Source organism: Pseudophryne corroboree, chromosome 5, assembly GCF_028390025.1.
Source record: "Pseudophryne corroboree isolate aPseCor3 chromosome 5, aPseCor3.hap2, whole genome shotgun sequence".
Classification (NCBI taxonomy): domain Eukaryota; kingdom Metazoa; phylum Chordata; class Amphibia; order Anura; family Myobatrachidae; genus Pseudophryne; species Pseudophryne corroboree.
In genome coordinates this window covers 784,965,371-784,980,837 of record NC_086448.1, presented here as the reverse complement: position 1 = coordinate 784,980,837, position 15,467 = coordinate 784,965,371, and the positions used below count along the sequence as shown (strand labels likewise).

At 46.2% G+C, this 15,467-nt stretch overlaps 1 protein-coding gene, 1 non-coding gene and 1 pseudogene across 2 annotated transcripts in view; all 3 read left to right on the top strand.

Annotated features, from left to right (window-relative positions):
• Positions 1-1,394, top strand: part of ATAD2 (ATPase family AAA domain containing 2) — a 113,184-nt gene extending 111,790 nt beyond the window's left edge. Inside the window, exon 28 of the mRNA XM_063924386.1 lies at positions 286-1,394. Within this exon, the coding sequence (XP_063780456.1) occupies positions 286-321 (36 nt within the window). The 3' untranslated portion in view covers positions 322-1,394. The remainder of the gene's footprint in view (positions 1-285) is intronic.
• A 2,631-nt stretch (positions 1,395-4,025) lies between these two features.
• On the top strand, positions 4,026-4,133 carry LOC134931325 (U5 spliceosomal RNA; annotated as a pseudogene).
• A 1,614-nt stretch (positions 4,134-5,747) lies between these two features.
• Positions 5,748-5,864, top strand: LOC134931257 (U5 spliceosomal RNA). Its single transcript, XR_010179056.1, has one exon. It is a non-coding gene; the product is annotated as a U5 spliceosomal RNA (small nuclear RNA).
• The last annotated feature ends 9,603 nt before the right edge of the window (positions 5,865-15,467 follow it).

Here is a 15,467-nt window from a genome sequence, read left to right as displayed (position 1 = left end):
ACTAGAATTAAAACAGTGCGTTCTTGCTCCACCTGTGACACTAGGGAGCACCAGAGATTGGCAAAGGAAAATATTGTTATGCAGATGTTGCTTGTATACAGAAAGGGATAGCAGTGGTCTCTGTATATGTCTAACCAAGGGTGGTAGGTGCCTATGAAAGGAGTGTCTGAACCTTTTTATGACATTTGTACATAGCTATCCTAGCTTTTGTATAGCTGCTGAGAAAAATCGTTATTTGATCCCCTTTTGTATCTATTTTAACTTTATTTTATTCTTTTGTTTCAGGAAATGGAGCGAGAAATCGCGTATTTCAGAATCTGAGAGCGTTAAAGACAGCAGATTTTTATATTGCCTTATTAAGATTTCATTTATATAATATATGAAATGTTTACTTGTACATATCTACTGTAACATTTAAATGCCAAATGCAATTTGAATTACTATTTTGACTGCAAAGCAATTTAGAGCCGTAAGCAGTGTGTGTATAGACGGTATCTGCCCTTGGGTAGACTTCCATTTGTCTTTTTTAGTGCATCTTACCGCATACATGAATTGCTTGTTAAATGTTGGGGGGTTTTTACACCTCGGGCAGATCCAGTTACTTGCTCTCTGCTGGAGATGAGTCCCATTGCGGGGGCATTGCAGCTAATTATATTAGGCCAAATTATTCTATACAGTTATATGAAGTAGGAGATTCCACCCCCAAAGAAATGCTTAACAATATGCTTGGCGCTAAATACCGCAGAGGAAAGCGCCTAAATGTGAACCATATTTTGAGTTGTAGAACATAGCAATGTGGGGAAATAAGTGGTGCATCCTATCGCAGAAGCCCAGTTAGATCTTCCTGTGGTGAGCGATTGAGAACCGCATAGAATACTGGCCTGTGCCCCTGGTACTCCTGCATAACAGCTGAGAGATGGCAATGGTTACCTAGAGCCGCTGCTGATTCTGATCTCTAATTGGGTCACTCAGCAGGCGTAGCTATGTTGTCTGATGGCCCTGAGAAGGGGAATGGGTGGGTTTGTAGAGTAGGATTCACCGTGTTGACCATTGTTTGGCCCGCACTGCGTTCAGTAAATACGGAATTCTCCCCATTCAAGCTATGAATATACAACTAACCTGTTTCCATCATTTGGGTCAAAATGGTTAGGTTTATTGCAGCCGTGGGTTGACATTATTGGTCATGCTCCTCGTTTCTGTTGGCACCATATTATAAGTTGTGTTATTTCATGTGTATATGTAAATATAAAGCGCACAGTGTCTTCCGTTTTTTGTTTCTTCCATGATTAATGTGTTCACCATTCCACAGCACACTGAGCGGAGTTTATTCACGGACTCTCGGGTCCAGTTTGGTTGTACTTCCTCTGATGAAATAAAAGGATCTTCTCCAAGAATGTGTAGTGCTTTTTCAGCTGGGATAAATACTATAGTACAGGGATAAGGACCCTTCGGCCCTCTAGCTGTTGTTGAACTACACATATCAGCATGCCTTGCTACAGTTTTGCTATTTAGCCATGCAAAAACTGTTGCAAGGCCTGCTGGGATGTGTAGTTCAGCAACAGCTGGAGGGCCGAAGGTTCCCCATCCCTGCTATAGTATAACCGAGCAAGACTGTCACTTTGGGTAGGGGGTTCCTGTTTGGGCAGCTTCACTGTTTCAGTGATCGCAAAAACACGCTACAGCGCGTATTTTCTCTAACGTCCTAGTGGATGCTGGGGACTCCGAAAGGACCATGGGGAATAGCGGCTCCGCAGGAGACTGGGCACAAAAGTAAAAGCTTTAGGACTACCTGGTGTGCACTGGCTCCTCCCCCTATGACCCTCCTCCAAGCCTCAGTTAGATTTTTGTGCCCGAACGAGAAGGGTGCATACTAAGGGGCTCTCCTGAGCTGCTTAGAGTAAAAGTTTAAAGTAGGTTTTTTATTTTCAGTGAGACCTGCTGGCAACAGGCTCACTGCACCGAGGGACTAAGGGGAGAAGAATCGAACTCACCTGCGTGCAGAGTGGATTGGGCTTCTTAGGCTACTGGACATTAGCTCCAGAGGGACGATCACAGGCCCAGCCATGGATGGGTCCCAGAGCCGCGCCGCCGGCCCCCTTACAGAGCCAGAAGACTGAAGAGGTCCGGAAAATCGGCGGCAGAAGACGTCCTGTCTTCAATAAGGTAGCGCACAGCACCGCAGCTGTGCGCCATTGCTCTCAGCACACTTCACACTCCGGTCACTGAGGGTGCAGGGCGCTGGGGGGGGGGGGGGGGCGCCCTGAGACGCAATAAACACCTTTTCTTTTTCATCCACTAGGGGTCACTGGAGTACTCTTGGGATATGGACGGGCGGAGCCGAACAAAGGCACTGAATATTCAAATTTAGGACCCTCCCACCCCTCCATATCCCCGAGTACCTCAGTGTACTGTCTCAGTGTTTTTTCGGTGCTCACAGCACGAACATCGGCTTGTGGTATAGCCACACTTGGATTTTTATTTTTAAATTTTATTTTTAATTTTTATTTTTACAACTTAGCACATCCCTTCCCAGTTTCTGAAAAAACATGGGTCCGGGATAGTGCCGCTGCACGGGCAGCGCATGGCGTGTCGGTCCTCACAAAGAGCACCCTCACAGCCACAGACAGCATGGCGTGTCGGTCCTCACAAAGAGCACCCTCACGGCCACAGACAGCACTGCTTCTACAAACAGCAGCCAGGACTAGAGAGCTGGACGGGCTTGCAAAAAGCCGTCGCAGCCAATAGATCACTGGAAGCTGACTGCGTCACAAGGACTACAGAGCTGACGGAGCTTACACAACGAAGCCCCGTTGCAGCCATGAGTCACACCACTGAAGCTGGACGGAGCTTATACAGAAAGTCCCGCCACAGCCAGAAGTTACAGAAAGGTAGGCTGGGGAGCGGGGCGGTCAGCGCAGGCTGCCGCCCCGCTATGTGTGGGTTAATGTGAATACAATACAGCTCCGTCCCGCCGCACAGCAGGGGGAGCTCATACCCGCCAAGACAGCCACTACCTTCTGAGGAGACAAGCCGTCCCAGTGCTCCGGCAGCCGCCAACTCCGTCCTGCCGCATAGCAGGGGGAGATCAGACGACGCTAAACAGCCGCTATGTATCACACAGACGGGGACATCAAGCCGCCCGTCCCAGCGCTCCGGTCGCCGCCAAGCTCCCTCCTGCCGCAGCAGGGGGAGTTCATACGAAGCAGCTGCTCCGTCTGACATCAGGCCGCCCGTCCCAGCGCTCCGGTAGCCGCCAGTCCGTCCTGCCGCACACTGGGCTCCGTACGGCTGCACAGCAGGTAAGCCATACTTAGTACCAGTATGACCGCCGCTCCGTCACGGCCTGCAAATGCCAGGGCAGGCTTCCAACACGGCCGCCCAGCTACGTCCGGCCGCCCATCAGTCTCACTACAGAGACGATCACAAGTGCAGGCTTCCCGCAGATGATCATAGGGGGGGAAGAGGCACGGTGGAAGCTGGCGGATATATGACCAGCTGGGTATATATATATTTATATATATATATCTATCACAGATATAAGCTTGTTACCGATACTGACAGTAATAATTGAACTATATTACTGGCTGTGATTTTCAGAGTTTAACCTATATTAATGGCTGCTATTAACAAAGCTAGGGAGCCTATATTAATATATTAATATTAATGTCTGATGTGATCATGGCCTATCAGCTTATATATATATTTATTCATAGAACAGTTGTAACCGTCCTGTGGTTATACTGTATAATAACCTATACGGAAAGGTCAGCATGGCAAACGGGCCATTTTAACCATGCTGCCTGTTGTTTTCCAGTTTGTGATTCTGGAACATTCCTGCCCTACATCTCTAAGCCACTGGAGGCGCAGGGGTGTTAGTGGGAAATTTTAATCGGCATGTAAACTGTTTTTCTACATGATTCTAGAACATTCCTGCCCTACATCTCTAAGCCACCAGAGGCGTAGGGGGGTTAGTAGGAATTTGGTTCGGGTTTCATAGGCCATGTGAACTGCTTTTCACATAAAGATTACTCTGTTTTTTCTTCACAGCGAATAAATCTTTAGTTTTACTAAAGATTTCCGTAGAGAGAATCAACCTTGAGTTTAATATTATTATGCTGTTCACCAATACAATATATATATATGACATGATAACGTCATAAGGCGTGCAATGGCTGTCCGTGGCCTATTGGGGTGTCTGTCTGCATAGCGAATAAGGCTCTAGTACAGACCAAAAAAAAAAAAAAATAACATTGGCATCGGAGTCTCGGAAGTTATTCCGCCAGCTCTAACAAAAGACAGTTTTCCAGAGGAATTCCCTTTGGGTACCACAGTGCTTATTTAACTGGTCTTATAATGTAATGCACGATTCTATGTCAAATCTCACACCGATAACCACGAGTGAGAAGGGTTCATTAGACCAGCACTCAGATAGTGCAGGGTTGTTGCGAACATACATTGCTAAATTACAGGGAGTCAATGTCTCCATTGTTCCACTTAGTAGACTTTGACCACTATTTAATCGTTTACAATATGACGCCATCCGACATTGGTAAATGCGTCTGTGTCAAACATAAAGACCCATGAAACATTTGGGTCACTAGACATTACGGTTAAAAGAAGCTACAGAGTATATCTGTAAAGCTTCTAACGACGTTTCATCGTCGCCAGTTCAGCACGACAAGGCCACAGCTTGTTGGTCCTACATTTGATATTCAGCCGTTAATCGAAACGGAATTCTTGTGCCGGCATTTAATCCCTTTAGACTTCAGTTTCAAGGCGGTGATACAAACACTCACGCCTTGTAACGACAGGTCGCTACGGTCTGCAAGCCAGTAGTTGATGACCTCTTTTCCAATTGTGGGAGCGCGTCTTTACATGTTACCTTTGCGGGGTTTCCAGACTTCAACAGGGTCATGACTGCCTCTGTCGAACGGATTGGCAGGTAGCCATTTGGTCTCTACTGGGTTTCAGCTGTCTTTATAATACAGGCAGAGTCAGGGTGGCTTATTCCCCTCTGGTTGGGGTAACCAATCCATACAGCTCCGTCGCAGTTGCAATCAACAAATCACTTACTGCAGTTTGAAAATGGATTTGCTGCGGGTAGTATTGGCATATTGGAGCCACAAAATACTGGCATTTGCAATGCGTATATACCCATTCCGGTTTGTTCATCACAGGTTTTAGCGTTTGCAATTCGCCACAACCATTAACCATTTCATGTCTACCGTTGCTTATCGCTTTGGGTATTTACCAAAAGTGATGTTGGGATGATAGCTCATCTCACATACGAACTCTGTCTCAACAAAGTTCCTCTAAACTTGCGCTACTAAGGTATACTGCGGTAGCAGATCAAGTTCGAAAACAATCGCATCTAATTCCGTCTAAACGATGTCAATGCCTAGGTAAGATGATAAATACGGTAAATCAAAGACTTTTACCTACTACACCAGCAATAACAAATGTACGTCTAGTAATTAGTGCAAAACACGCACACTAGCGGTACATTGGTGTATTCACCTATTACGAATAACGATGTGTTTTCAATTTAGTTCGCCACCCTTCACTCGCGTTTCCCACGGAGGGAAAAGGGTGCATATACTCTGGACGACAGTCGCAGAGGGTCAGGATTTGTAGTTAAAATTAGCAACAAAGGTTCTAAAACACGACAGATTGCTGTCGATAAATATCCTAGAACTCTGGGCATTTTACAATGCAATACATAATTCGCTTTCAGTCTGACCAGGTATATACTCTGGTTTCTCTTCAGAACGAATAAATCTTTCGCCTTTTACTAAAGATTTCGGTGGAGAGGAACAACCATGAGTTTCATGTAAATTTTTGATGCATGTCCCACGCTGGCCTTAAGCAGTCAAACAAGGCAACGGCAGTTGCATACACAACAACCAGTGAGAACCAAGTAGCCGCATGGCAATGCGGCAGGTAACTCAGATCCTCAATGGCTCAGAACACCATTATGTGAAAATGTCAAGAGATCATTATGTGAGTGGACATCTGTTAGACAGAGGATCTCACCCGTCAGGATTTGGATCCTGAAAACTGGACATTAAATCTAGAGGTGTTTCATATGTGAGTCCACAGAAGGGGGTTACCCTCAAGTATACATGATGGCATCTCGCCACAATTACGAAAGTTCAGTATGTGTACAAAACAGATCACAAGGGCAGTGGCGGTGGAGTCTCTCACATTCATGTGGTCATTCAGCATCGTGTATCTGGCTCCACCATTTTCCGCTGCTCTCTCCGTTGTCAAAACGGATCATAAGACAGTTTGTCACAGTCATACTGGTGGTATCTCATGGGTTTCGGAGAAGTTTGCTTCTCGAATTTTCAAGGAATACTTGCACACGATCTTGGCCCGCTCATAATACGTCCAACCTGTTACATCAGGGAACGTTAGTTTACCCATAGTTCCCTAGGTACCTATTATCTAGGTACCGCAGCTGCGGTTGACGGGGTGAGGGTTCAGACCGCCCTCTTAAGAAATTGAGCATTACAGTATCGGTTATACTAACCATGTTACGAAATAGTAAGCCGTTTAAGGCAGCTCATTTTTACAAAATTTCGTGTGCTTACATAGGTTGTAAACCTCGGAAGTTCCAACATCATCCTTCAAGTAACCCGTATTCTGTTAAACGGGGTGGGATGGAAAACTGCGTTGATCTGCACGAAGAGTGCAGGTATCTGTGTGGTAAACTTATTTTCAAAGACGTTTGCTTCTATTTGCGTCTGTACACATCTTTCTACAAGGTGTCATCAAAGTTCACACTCTATTTATCCCACCTACAGCGCCAGGCGACTTGAAGTTGGGTTCAGATTTCTTACAGTTTCATATTGTGAACCCTTTCAACAAATGGGAATTAAGTTTCTCACTTTGGAAAACAATTTTTTCTTCTAGCCTTGGCTTCGGCAAGGGTTTGTTTTCATATTTGGGTGCCTTGTATTCCAAGCCACCGTATTTCAGTTTTCTCATGACAAAGCAGATCTTCGGACGAATCACGCTTTCGTATTCTTCACATCAATGTACCAATAGGGGTTCCTGTGTGGACAGCACATTCTAGAACTGAATGTGGTACACGCATTACGCGTTTATATATGTGCCGAACGTCAACAGTACGTGATATGAATACGTTGTTTGTTCTCTATGATACTGCCAACTGGGGTTAGCCAGTTTCTCAGCAGACATTATCGAGTTGGGTAATAATAATGACTACAAGTCAGGCTTACCTTAAGGCTAGGTTACAATCGCCTACGTCAGTAATAACTCATCCCACAGGTTCTGTGGGAATGTCAGACCCAGTGGGTCGTGGAGTGTCTAAAACGCGGCTATATAGCCTTCATGTGCACCATGTTTGTGCACGTTTACACGTTATAAATGGTGGCGCCATCAGCATCTAGCCTTGGGCTGCCTACTGTTACAAGTATCAAACAGCTCTCCCGCCCACGAGGGAAGCTTTGGTACGTCCCAAGAGTACTCCAGTGACCCCTAGTGGATGAAAAAGAAAATAGGATTTTGGTACTTACCAGGTAAATCCTTTTCTTTGAATCCATAGGGGGCACTGGACGCCCACCCAGAGCAGTTTACCTGGGTTGTTTTAAGCTCAAGAGAGCTTAGGGTAACAAGTTTTACTTGATTGATATTAAGCTCAGAGGAGCTTATGGTAACACATTTTCACCGATTGGTTCAAATTATAAAGTTCTATCGGTTATGGTGTCAACTGTTTAGTTGACAGTAAGGTTATGGGTCAACATTGTTGTTGTCCGTTATGTTATAGGTATTCTCCATTGTCAACCTCTCTATATCGTTCCTGTTCGCTCAGTAAAAAACACTGAGACAGTACACTGAGGTACTCGGGGATATGGAGGGGTGGGAGGGTCCTAAATTTGAATATTCAGTGCCTTTGTTCGGCTCCGCCCGTCCATATCCCAAGAGTACTCCAGTGCCCCCTATGGATTCAAAGAAAAGGATTTACCTGGTAAGTACCAAAATCCTATTTTTTGGCAAAAAAAACATCACATATAGCTCCTGGGCTATATGGATGCATTTAACCCCTGCCAATTTTTCCATAAAAAAGCGGGAGAAAGGCTCCGCCCCCTTCTCGGCGGCCTATCTCCTCAGCACACTGGCGCCATTTTCTCCTCACAGCTCCGTTGGAGGAAGGCTCCCTGACTCTCCCCTGCAGTCCTGAACTACAGAAACAGGGTAAAACAAGAGAGGGGGGGCACTAATTTGGCAGATAAATATATACAGCAGCTATATCAGGGAAACACTTATATAAGGTTATCCCTATATATATATAGCGCTCTGGTGTGTGCTGGCAAACTCTCCCTCTGTCTCCCCAAAGGGCTAGTGGGGTCCTGTCCTCTGTCAGAGCATTCCCTGTGTGTGTGCGGTGTGTCGGTACGTTGTGTCGACATGTATGAGGAGGAAAATGGTGTGGAGGCGGAGCAATTGCCTGTGTTAGTGATGTCACCCCCTAGGGAGTCGACACCTGACTGGATGGTCTTATGGAAAGAATACGTGATAGTGTCAGCACTTTACAAAAGACTGTTGACGACATGAGACAGCCGGCAAATCAGTTAATACCTGTACAGGCGTCTCAAACACCGTCAGGGGCTCTAAAACGCCCGTTACCTCAGGTCGATACAGACACTGACACGGACACTGACTCCAGTGTCGACGGTGAGGAAACAAACGTATTTTCCAGTAGGGCCACACGTTACATGATCACGGCAATGAAGGAGGTTTTGAACATTTCTGATACTACAAGTACCACAAAAAAGGGTATTATGTGGGGTGTGAAAAAACTACCCGTATTTTTTCCGGAATCAGATGAATTAAATGAGGTGTGTGTGATGAAGCGTGGGTTTCCCCCGATAAAAAACTGCTAATTTCTAAAATATTATTGGCATTATACCCTTTCCCGCCAGAGGTTAGGGCACGTTGGGGAAACACCCCCTAGGGTAGATAAGGCGCTCACACGCTTATTAAAACAAGTGGCGTTACAGTCTCCTGATACGGCCACCCTCAAGGAACCAGCTGATAGGAAGCTGGAAAATATCCTAAAAAGTATATACACACATACTGGTATTATACTGCGACCAGCAATCGCCTCAGCCTGGATGTGCAGTGCTGGGGTGGCTTGGTCGGATTCCCTGACTGAAAATATTGATACCCTGGACAGGGACAATATATTATTGACTATAGAGCATTTATAGGATGCATTTCTATATATGCGAGATGCACAGAGGGATATTTGCACTCTGGCATCAAGAGTAAGTGCGATGTCCATTTCTGCCAGAAGAGGGTTATGGACGCGACAGTGGTCAGGTGATGCGGATTCCAAACGGCATATGAAAGTATTGCCGTATAAAGGGGAGGAGTTATTTGGGGTCGGTCTATCGGACCTGGTGGCCACGGCAACGGCTGGGAAATCCACCTTTTTACCCCAGGTCACCTCTCAGCAGAAAAAGATACCGTCTTTTCAGGCTCAGTCCTTTCGTCCCCATAAGGGCAAGCGGGCAAAAGGCCACTCATATCTGCCCCGGGGCAGAGGAAGGGGAAAAAGACTGCAGCAGACAGCCTCTTCCCACGAACAGAAGCCCTCCCCCGCTTCTGCCAAGTCCTCAGCATGACGCTGGGGCCTTACAAGCGGACTCAGGCACGGTGGGGGCCCGTCTCAAGAATTTCAGTGCGCAGTGGGCTCACTCGCAAGTGGACCCCTGGATCCTGCAGGTAGTATCTCAGGGGTACAAATTGGAATTCGAGACGTCTCCCCCTCGCCGGTTCCTGAAGTCTGCTTTACCAACGTCTCCCCCCGACAGGGAGGCGGTATTGGAAGCCATTCACAAGCTGTATTCCCAGCAGGTGATAATCAAGGTACCCCTCCTACAACAGGGAAAGGGGTATTATTCCACGCTGTTTGTGGTACCGAAGCCGGACGGCTCGGTGAGACCCATTTTAAATCTGAAATCCTTGAACACTTACATAAAAAGGTTCAAGTTCAAGATGGAGTCACTCAGAGCAGTGATAGCGAACCTGGAAGAAGGGGACTATATGGTGTCTCTGGACATCAAGGATGCTTACCTCCATGTCCCAATTTGCCCTTCTCACCAAGGGTACCTCAGGTTTGTGGTACAGAACTGTCACTATCAGTTTCAGACGCTGCCGTTTGGATTGTCCACGGCACCCCGGGTCTTTACTAAGGTAATGGCCGAAAATAAGATTTTACTTACCGATAAATCTATTTCTCGTAGTCCGTAGTGGATGCTGGGACTCCGTCAGGACCATGGGGATTAGCGGCTCCGCAGGAGACAGGGCACAAAAATAAAAGCTTTAGGACTAGGTGGTGTGCACTGGCTCCTCCCCCTATGACCCTCCTCCAAGCCTCCGTTAGGATACTGTGCCCGGACGAGCGTACACAATAAGGAAGGATTTTGAATCCCGGGTAAGACTCATACCAGCCACACCAATCACACTGTACAACTTGTGATCTGAACCCAGTTAACAGTATGACAAACGTAGGAGCCTCTGAACAGACGGCTCACAACAATAACAACCCGATTTTTTTGTAACAATAACTATGTACAAGTATTGCAGACAATCCGCACTTGGGATGGGCGCCCAGCATCCACTACGGACTACGAGAAATAGATTTATCGGTAAGTAAAATCTTATTTTCTCTGACGTCCTAGTGGATGCTGGGACTCCGTCAGGACCATGGGGATTATACCAAAGCTCCCAAACGGGCGGGAGAGTGCGGATGACTGCAGCACCGAATGAGAGAACTCCAGGTCCTCTTTAGCCAGGGTATCAAATTTGTAGAATTTTACAAACGTGTTCTCCCCCGACCACGTAGCTGCTCGGCAGAGTTGTAATGCCGAGACCCCTCGGGCAGCCGCCCAAGATGAGCCCACCTTCCTTGTGGAATGGGCCTTGATAGATTTAGGCTGTGGCAGGCCTGCCACAGAATTTGCAAGTTGAATTGTGCTACAAATCCAACGAGCAATCGTCTGCTTAGAAGCAGGAGCACCCAGCTTGTTGGGTGCATACAGTATAAACAGCGAGTCAGATTTTCTGACTCCAGCCGTCCTTGAAATATATATTTTCAATGCCCTGACAACGTCCAGCAACTTGGAATCCTCCAAATCGCTAGTAGCCGCAGGCACCACAATAGGCTGGTTCAGGTGAAACGCTGAAACCACCTTAGGCAGAAACTGAGGACGCGTCCGCAGTTCTGCCCTGTCAGAATGGAAAATCAGATATGGGCTTTTATACGATAAAGCCGCCAATTCTGACACTCTCCTGGCTGAAGCCAGGGCCAGTAGCATGGTTACTTTCCATGTAAGATATTTCAAATCCACCGATTTGAGTGGCTCAAACCAATGGGATTTGAGAAAATCCAAAACTACATTAAGATCCCACGGAGCCACTGGGGGCACAACCGGGGGCTGTATATGTAGTACTCCTTTTACAAAAGTCTGGACTTCAGGAACTGAAGCCAATTCTTTCTGGAAGAAAATCGACAGGGCCGAAATTTGAACCTTAATGGACCCTAATTTGAGGCCCATAGACAATCCTGTTTGCAGGAAATGTAGGAATCGACCCAGTTGAAATTCCTCCGTCTGGGCCTTCCTGGCCTCACACCACGCAACATATTTTCTCCAAATGCGGTGATAATGTTGTGCAGTCACCTCCTTCCTGGCTTTTACCAGGGTAGGGATGACCTCTTCCGGAATGCCTTTTTCCCTTAGAATTCGGCGTTCAACCGCCATGCCGTCAAACGCAGCCGCGGTAAGTCTTGGAATAGACACGGTCCCTGCTGAAGCAGGTCCCGTCTTAGAGGTAGAGGCCACGGATCTTCCGTGAGCATCTCCTGAAGTTCCGGGTACCAAGTTCTTCTTGGCCAATCCGGAACCACGAGTATCGTTCTTACTCCCCTTTGCCGTATAATTCTCAGTACTTTTGGTATGAGAGGCAGAGGAGGAAACACATACACTGACTGGAACACCCACGGTGTTACCAGAGCGTCCACAGCTATTGCCTGAGGGTCTCTTGACCTGGCGCAATACCTGTCCAGTTTTTTGTTGAGGCGGGACGCCATCATATCCACCTTTGGTTTTTCCCAACGGTTCACAATCATGCTTCTGAAGAAGGATATGTTATCCGAAAGCGCTTAAACTGGGGACTCTTGTGTGCTGGACTGACTGGAACTTTGGAGAACGGACCTGACAGCGTGGGGACACCTCGAGTAAACCGGGACTTGCGGTGACTATAATCCGTGCTGCTAGTGGCTGTTTTCCTCTTGCCCTGATGTCCATGCAATTCCTTCCTTGTTTTATGCTATTTTCAAGTCTGTGTTTTGTGAGTGGTTTTTATTAAATACCTTTTAAATATACACAGACAGGATTGCACTATTTTTTATTTTTCTCTTTTTTATGTGCCATTTGGATTTTATGCTCTCTGCATATTTATGAAGTTGAGTCATCACGCCTATGGATTCCTACATGTGAATTTAACAATTCTATCGTGAGTGAGACCAAGAAGTAATAAAGATCCATCAATCTATTTGGAATACACTATGTTTTTGTGTTTCTTTTTGTTATATCCTTAGATTTCATATTTGTGGAAGGTGAATCTTAATTCACCCATTTTTCTCTCCGGCTGTGAGAATATTTTATGTAAGCATCTCTGTGTGTCCATAGAAGTGACAAGTTGCGCCATCTCTTCCTCACGTTTTCTGTTGGTGTATGTTCTTGAAGTGAAACCACGGTGAAGGTTTCTTTGTGTGGGACGAGAGGCTGACACTTGTTAAAAGCGCAAGAAAGATCTCCTTTCTTTTTCTAACTAGTTCCCCCACAAGGCCCTTTGGAGAGACAGAGAGAGAGTATGCCAGCACACACCCCAGCGCTATATAACCCAGGAATCACACAGTACCTTAGTGTTAACCCAGTAGCCGCTGTAATAATGATTTTTGCGCCTAATTATGTGGCCCCCCCCCTCTCTTTTTTACCCTCTTCTACCGTGTATCTGCAGGGGAGAGCCTGGGGAGCTTCCTCTCAGCGGAGCAGTGGAGAAAAAATGGCGCTGGTGAGTGCTGAGGAAGGGGCTGCAATTTGTATACCTTTTGGCACAAAAAGCACATAATACAGTGTATAACACTGTATATGTGCAAAACCCCCCGCCATTAACATTATAAAAAGCGGGAGAAGCCCGCTGCTGAAGGGGCGGGGCTATCTTCCTCAGCACAGCCAGCGCCATTTTCTCTTCACAGCTCCGCTGGAAGGACGCTCCCCAGGCTCTCCCCTGCAGTATACACTACAGAAAGGGTAAAAAAGAGAGGGGGGGCACATAAATTTAGGCGCAAATTGTGTTATAAGCAGCTATCGGGGGGAAATTCACTTTGTGTATAGTGTATATCCCTCTGTTATATAGCGCTCTGGTGTGTGCTGGCATACTCTCTCTCTGTCTCCCCAAAGGACTTTGTGGGGTCCTGTCCTAAGTCAGAGCATTCCCTGTGTGTGTGTGCGGTGTGTCGGTACGGCTGTGTCGACATGTTTGATGAGGACGCTTACGTGGAGGCGGAGCAGGTGCTGATAAGTGTGATGTCGCCCCCTGCGGGGCCAGACACCTGAGTGGATGGATATGTGGAAGGTATTAACCGACAGTGTCAACTCCTTGCATAAAAGGTTCGATGACGCAGCTTTGGGACAGCCGGCATCTCAGCCCGCGCCTGCCCAGGCATCTCGGAGGCCGTCAGGGGCTCAAAATCGCCCGCTACCTCAGATGGCAGACACAGATGTCGACACAGAGTCTGACTCCAGTGTTGACGAGGATGAGACAAATGTACAATCCACTAGGGCCATCCGATGCATGATTACGGCAATGAAAAATGTGTTGCACATTTCTGACATTAACCCGGTTACCACAAAAAAGGGTATTATGTTTGGAGAGAAAAAGCAGCCAGTGACTTTTCCCCCATCTGATGAGTTAAATGAATTGTGTGAAGAAGCGTGGGGTTCCCCAGATAAGAAACTAGTAATTTCTAAGCGGTTACTAATGGCGTACCCTTTCCCGCCAATGGATAGGTTACGCTGGGAGACATCCCCTAAGGTGGACAAGGCGCTCACACGCTTATCAAAAAAGGTGGCACTGCCTTCTCAGGATACGGCCGCTTTAAAGGAGCCTGCAGATAGAAAGCAGGAGGCTATCCTGAAGTCTGTGTATACACACTCAGGTACTATACTGAGACCTGCTATTGCTTCAGCATGGATGTGTAGTGCTGCAGCAGCGTGGTCTGATTCCCTGTCTGATAACATTGATTCCCTTGACAGGGACACTATATTGCTAACCATAGAGCATATTAAAGACGTAGTCTTATATATGAGAGATGCACAGAGGGACATTTGCCGGCTGGCATCTAGAATTAATGCAATGTCCATTTCTGCCAGGAGAGTATTATGGACTCGGCAGTGGGCAGATGATGCTGATTCTAAAAGGCACATGGAAATTTTGCCTTATAAGGGTGAGGAATTGTTTGGGGACGGTCTCTCGGACCTCGTATCCACAGCAACAGCTGGGAAGTCGACTTTTTTTTACCTCAGGTTCCCTCACAGCCTAAGAAAGCACCGTATTATCAAGTACAGTCCTTTCGGCCTCAGAAAGGCAAGCGGGTTAGAGGCGCGTCCTTTCTGTCCAGAGGCAGGGGTAGAGGGAAAAAGCTGCACCATACAGCCAGTTGTAATGTTTAAAGAGGGAAAGAGAGACTCTGTGTTGGGGCACGCTTAAATAAAACTTAACTTTTAATTAGAATAGGATAAGAATGTAGTACATTGACAGACACACATATATATATAGTCCTGAAAGAGGAGGACAAAAAAAGAATCTGGACCTCTCTCTACTATTATCATAGGAATCTGAGAGTAGATTCTGAAAGAATTTAATGGTTAAAGATTAAAATAAGAATAAACATTCTTAATTAATGTAATAAATGAGGTGACAGTGACACCTAAGATGAAAATATCAAAGATTGGTTTCTACATCAAAAGAGAAAAAGATTTCAGATATAAGTCACAATGGCATCAGATATGACAACAATTTTTAGTAGACTTAAAAGTATAAGTCTATTGACCAATGCCAATTGTGATGAATTTATCCTGGTATCCTAGTGGGAGGTAAACTGCTAATTCTAGCTTTCTGATCAGTGTATCGGATAATGAATGTAAAATGTGTGCAAGTCTGAAATCAGATGCACAATAGAGTCAATAATTGCTCCAACACTTCGGTTTTACATACACGGATAGGAATCTGTGGATATTAACAGGTAAGTGATATATTTAATATATTTAACAGGTCTGAGATCAGACAATTAAGAGAGGAAAAAAGTATGAAAATCAGTAGGGTCAAAGGTTGCTCCAGCACTTCTGCTTTTCACATTTGGATACAGATAT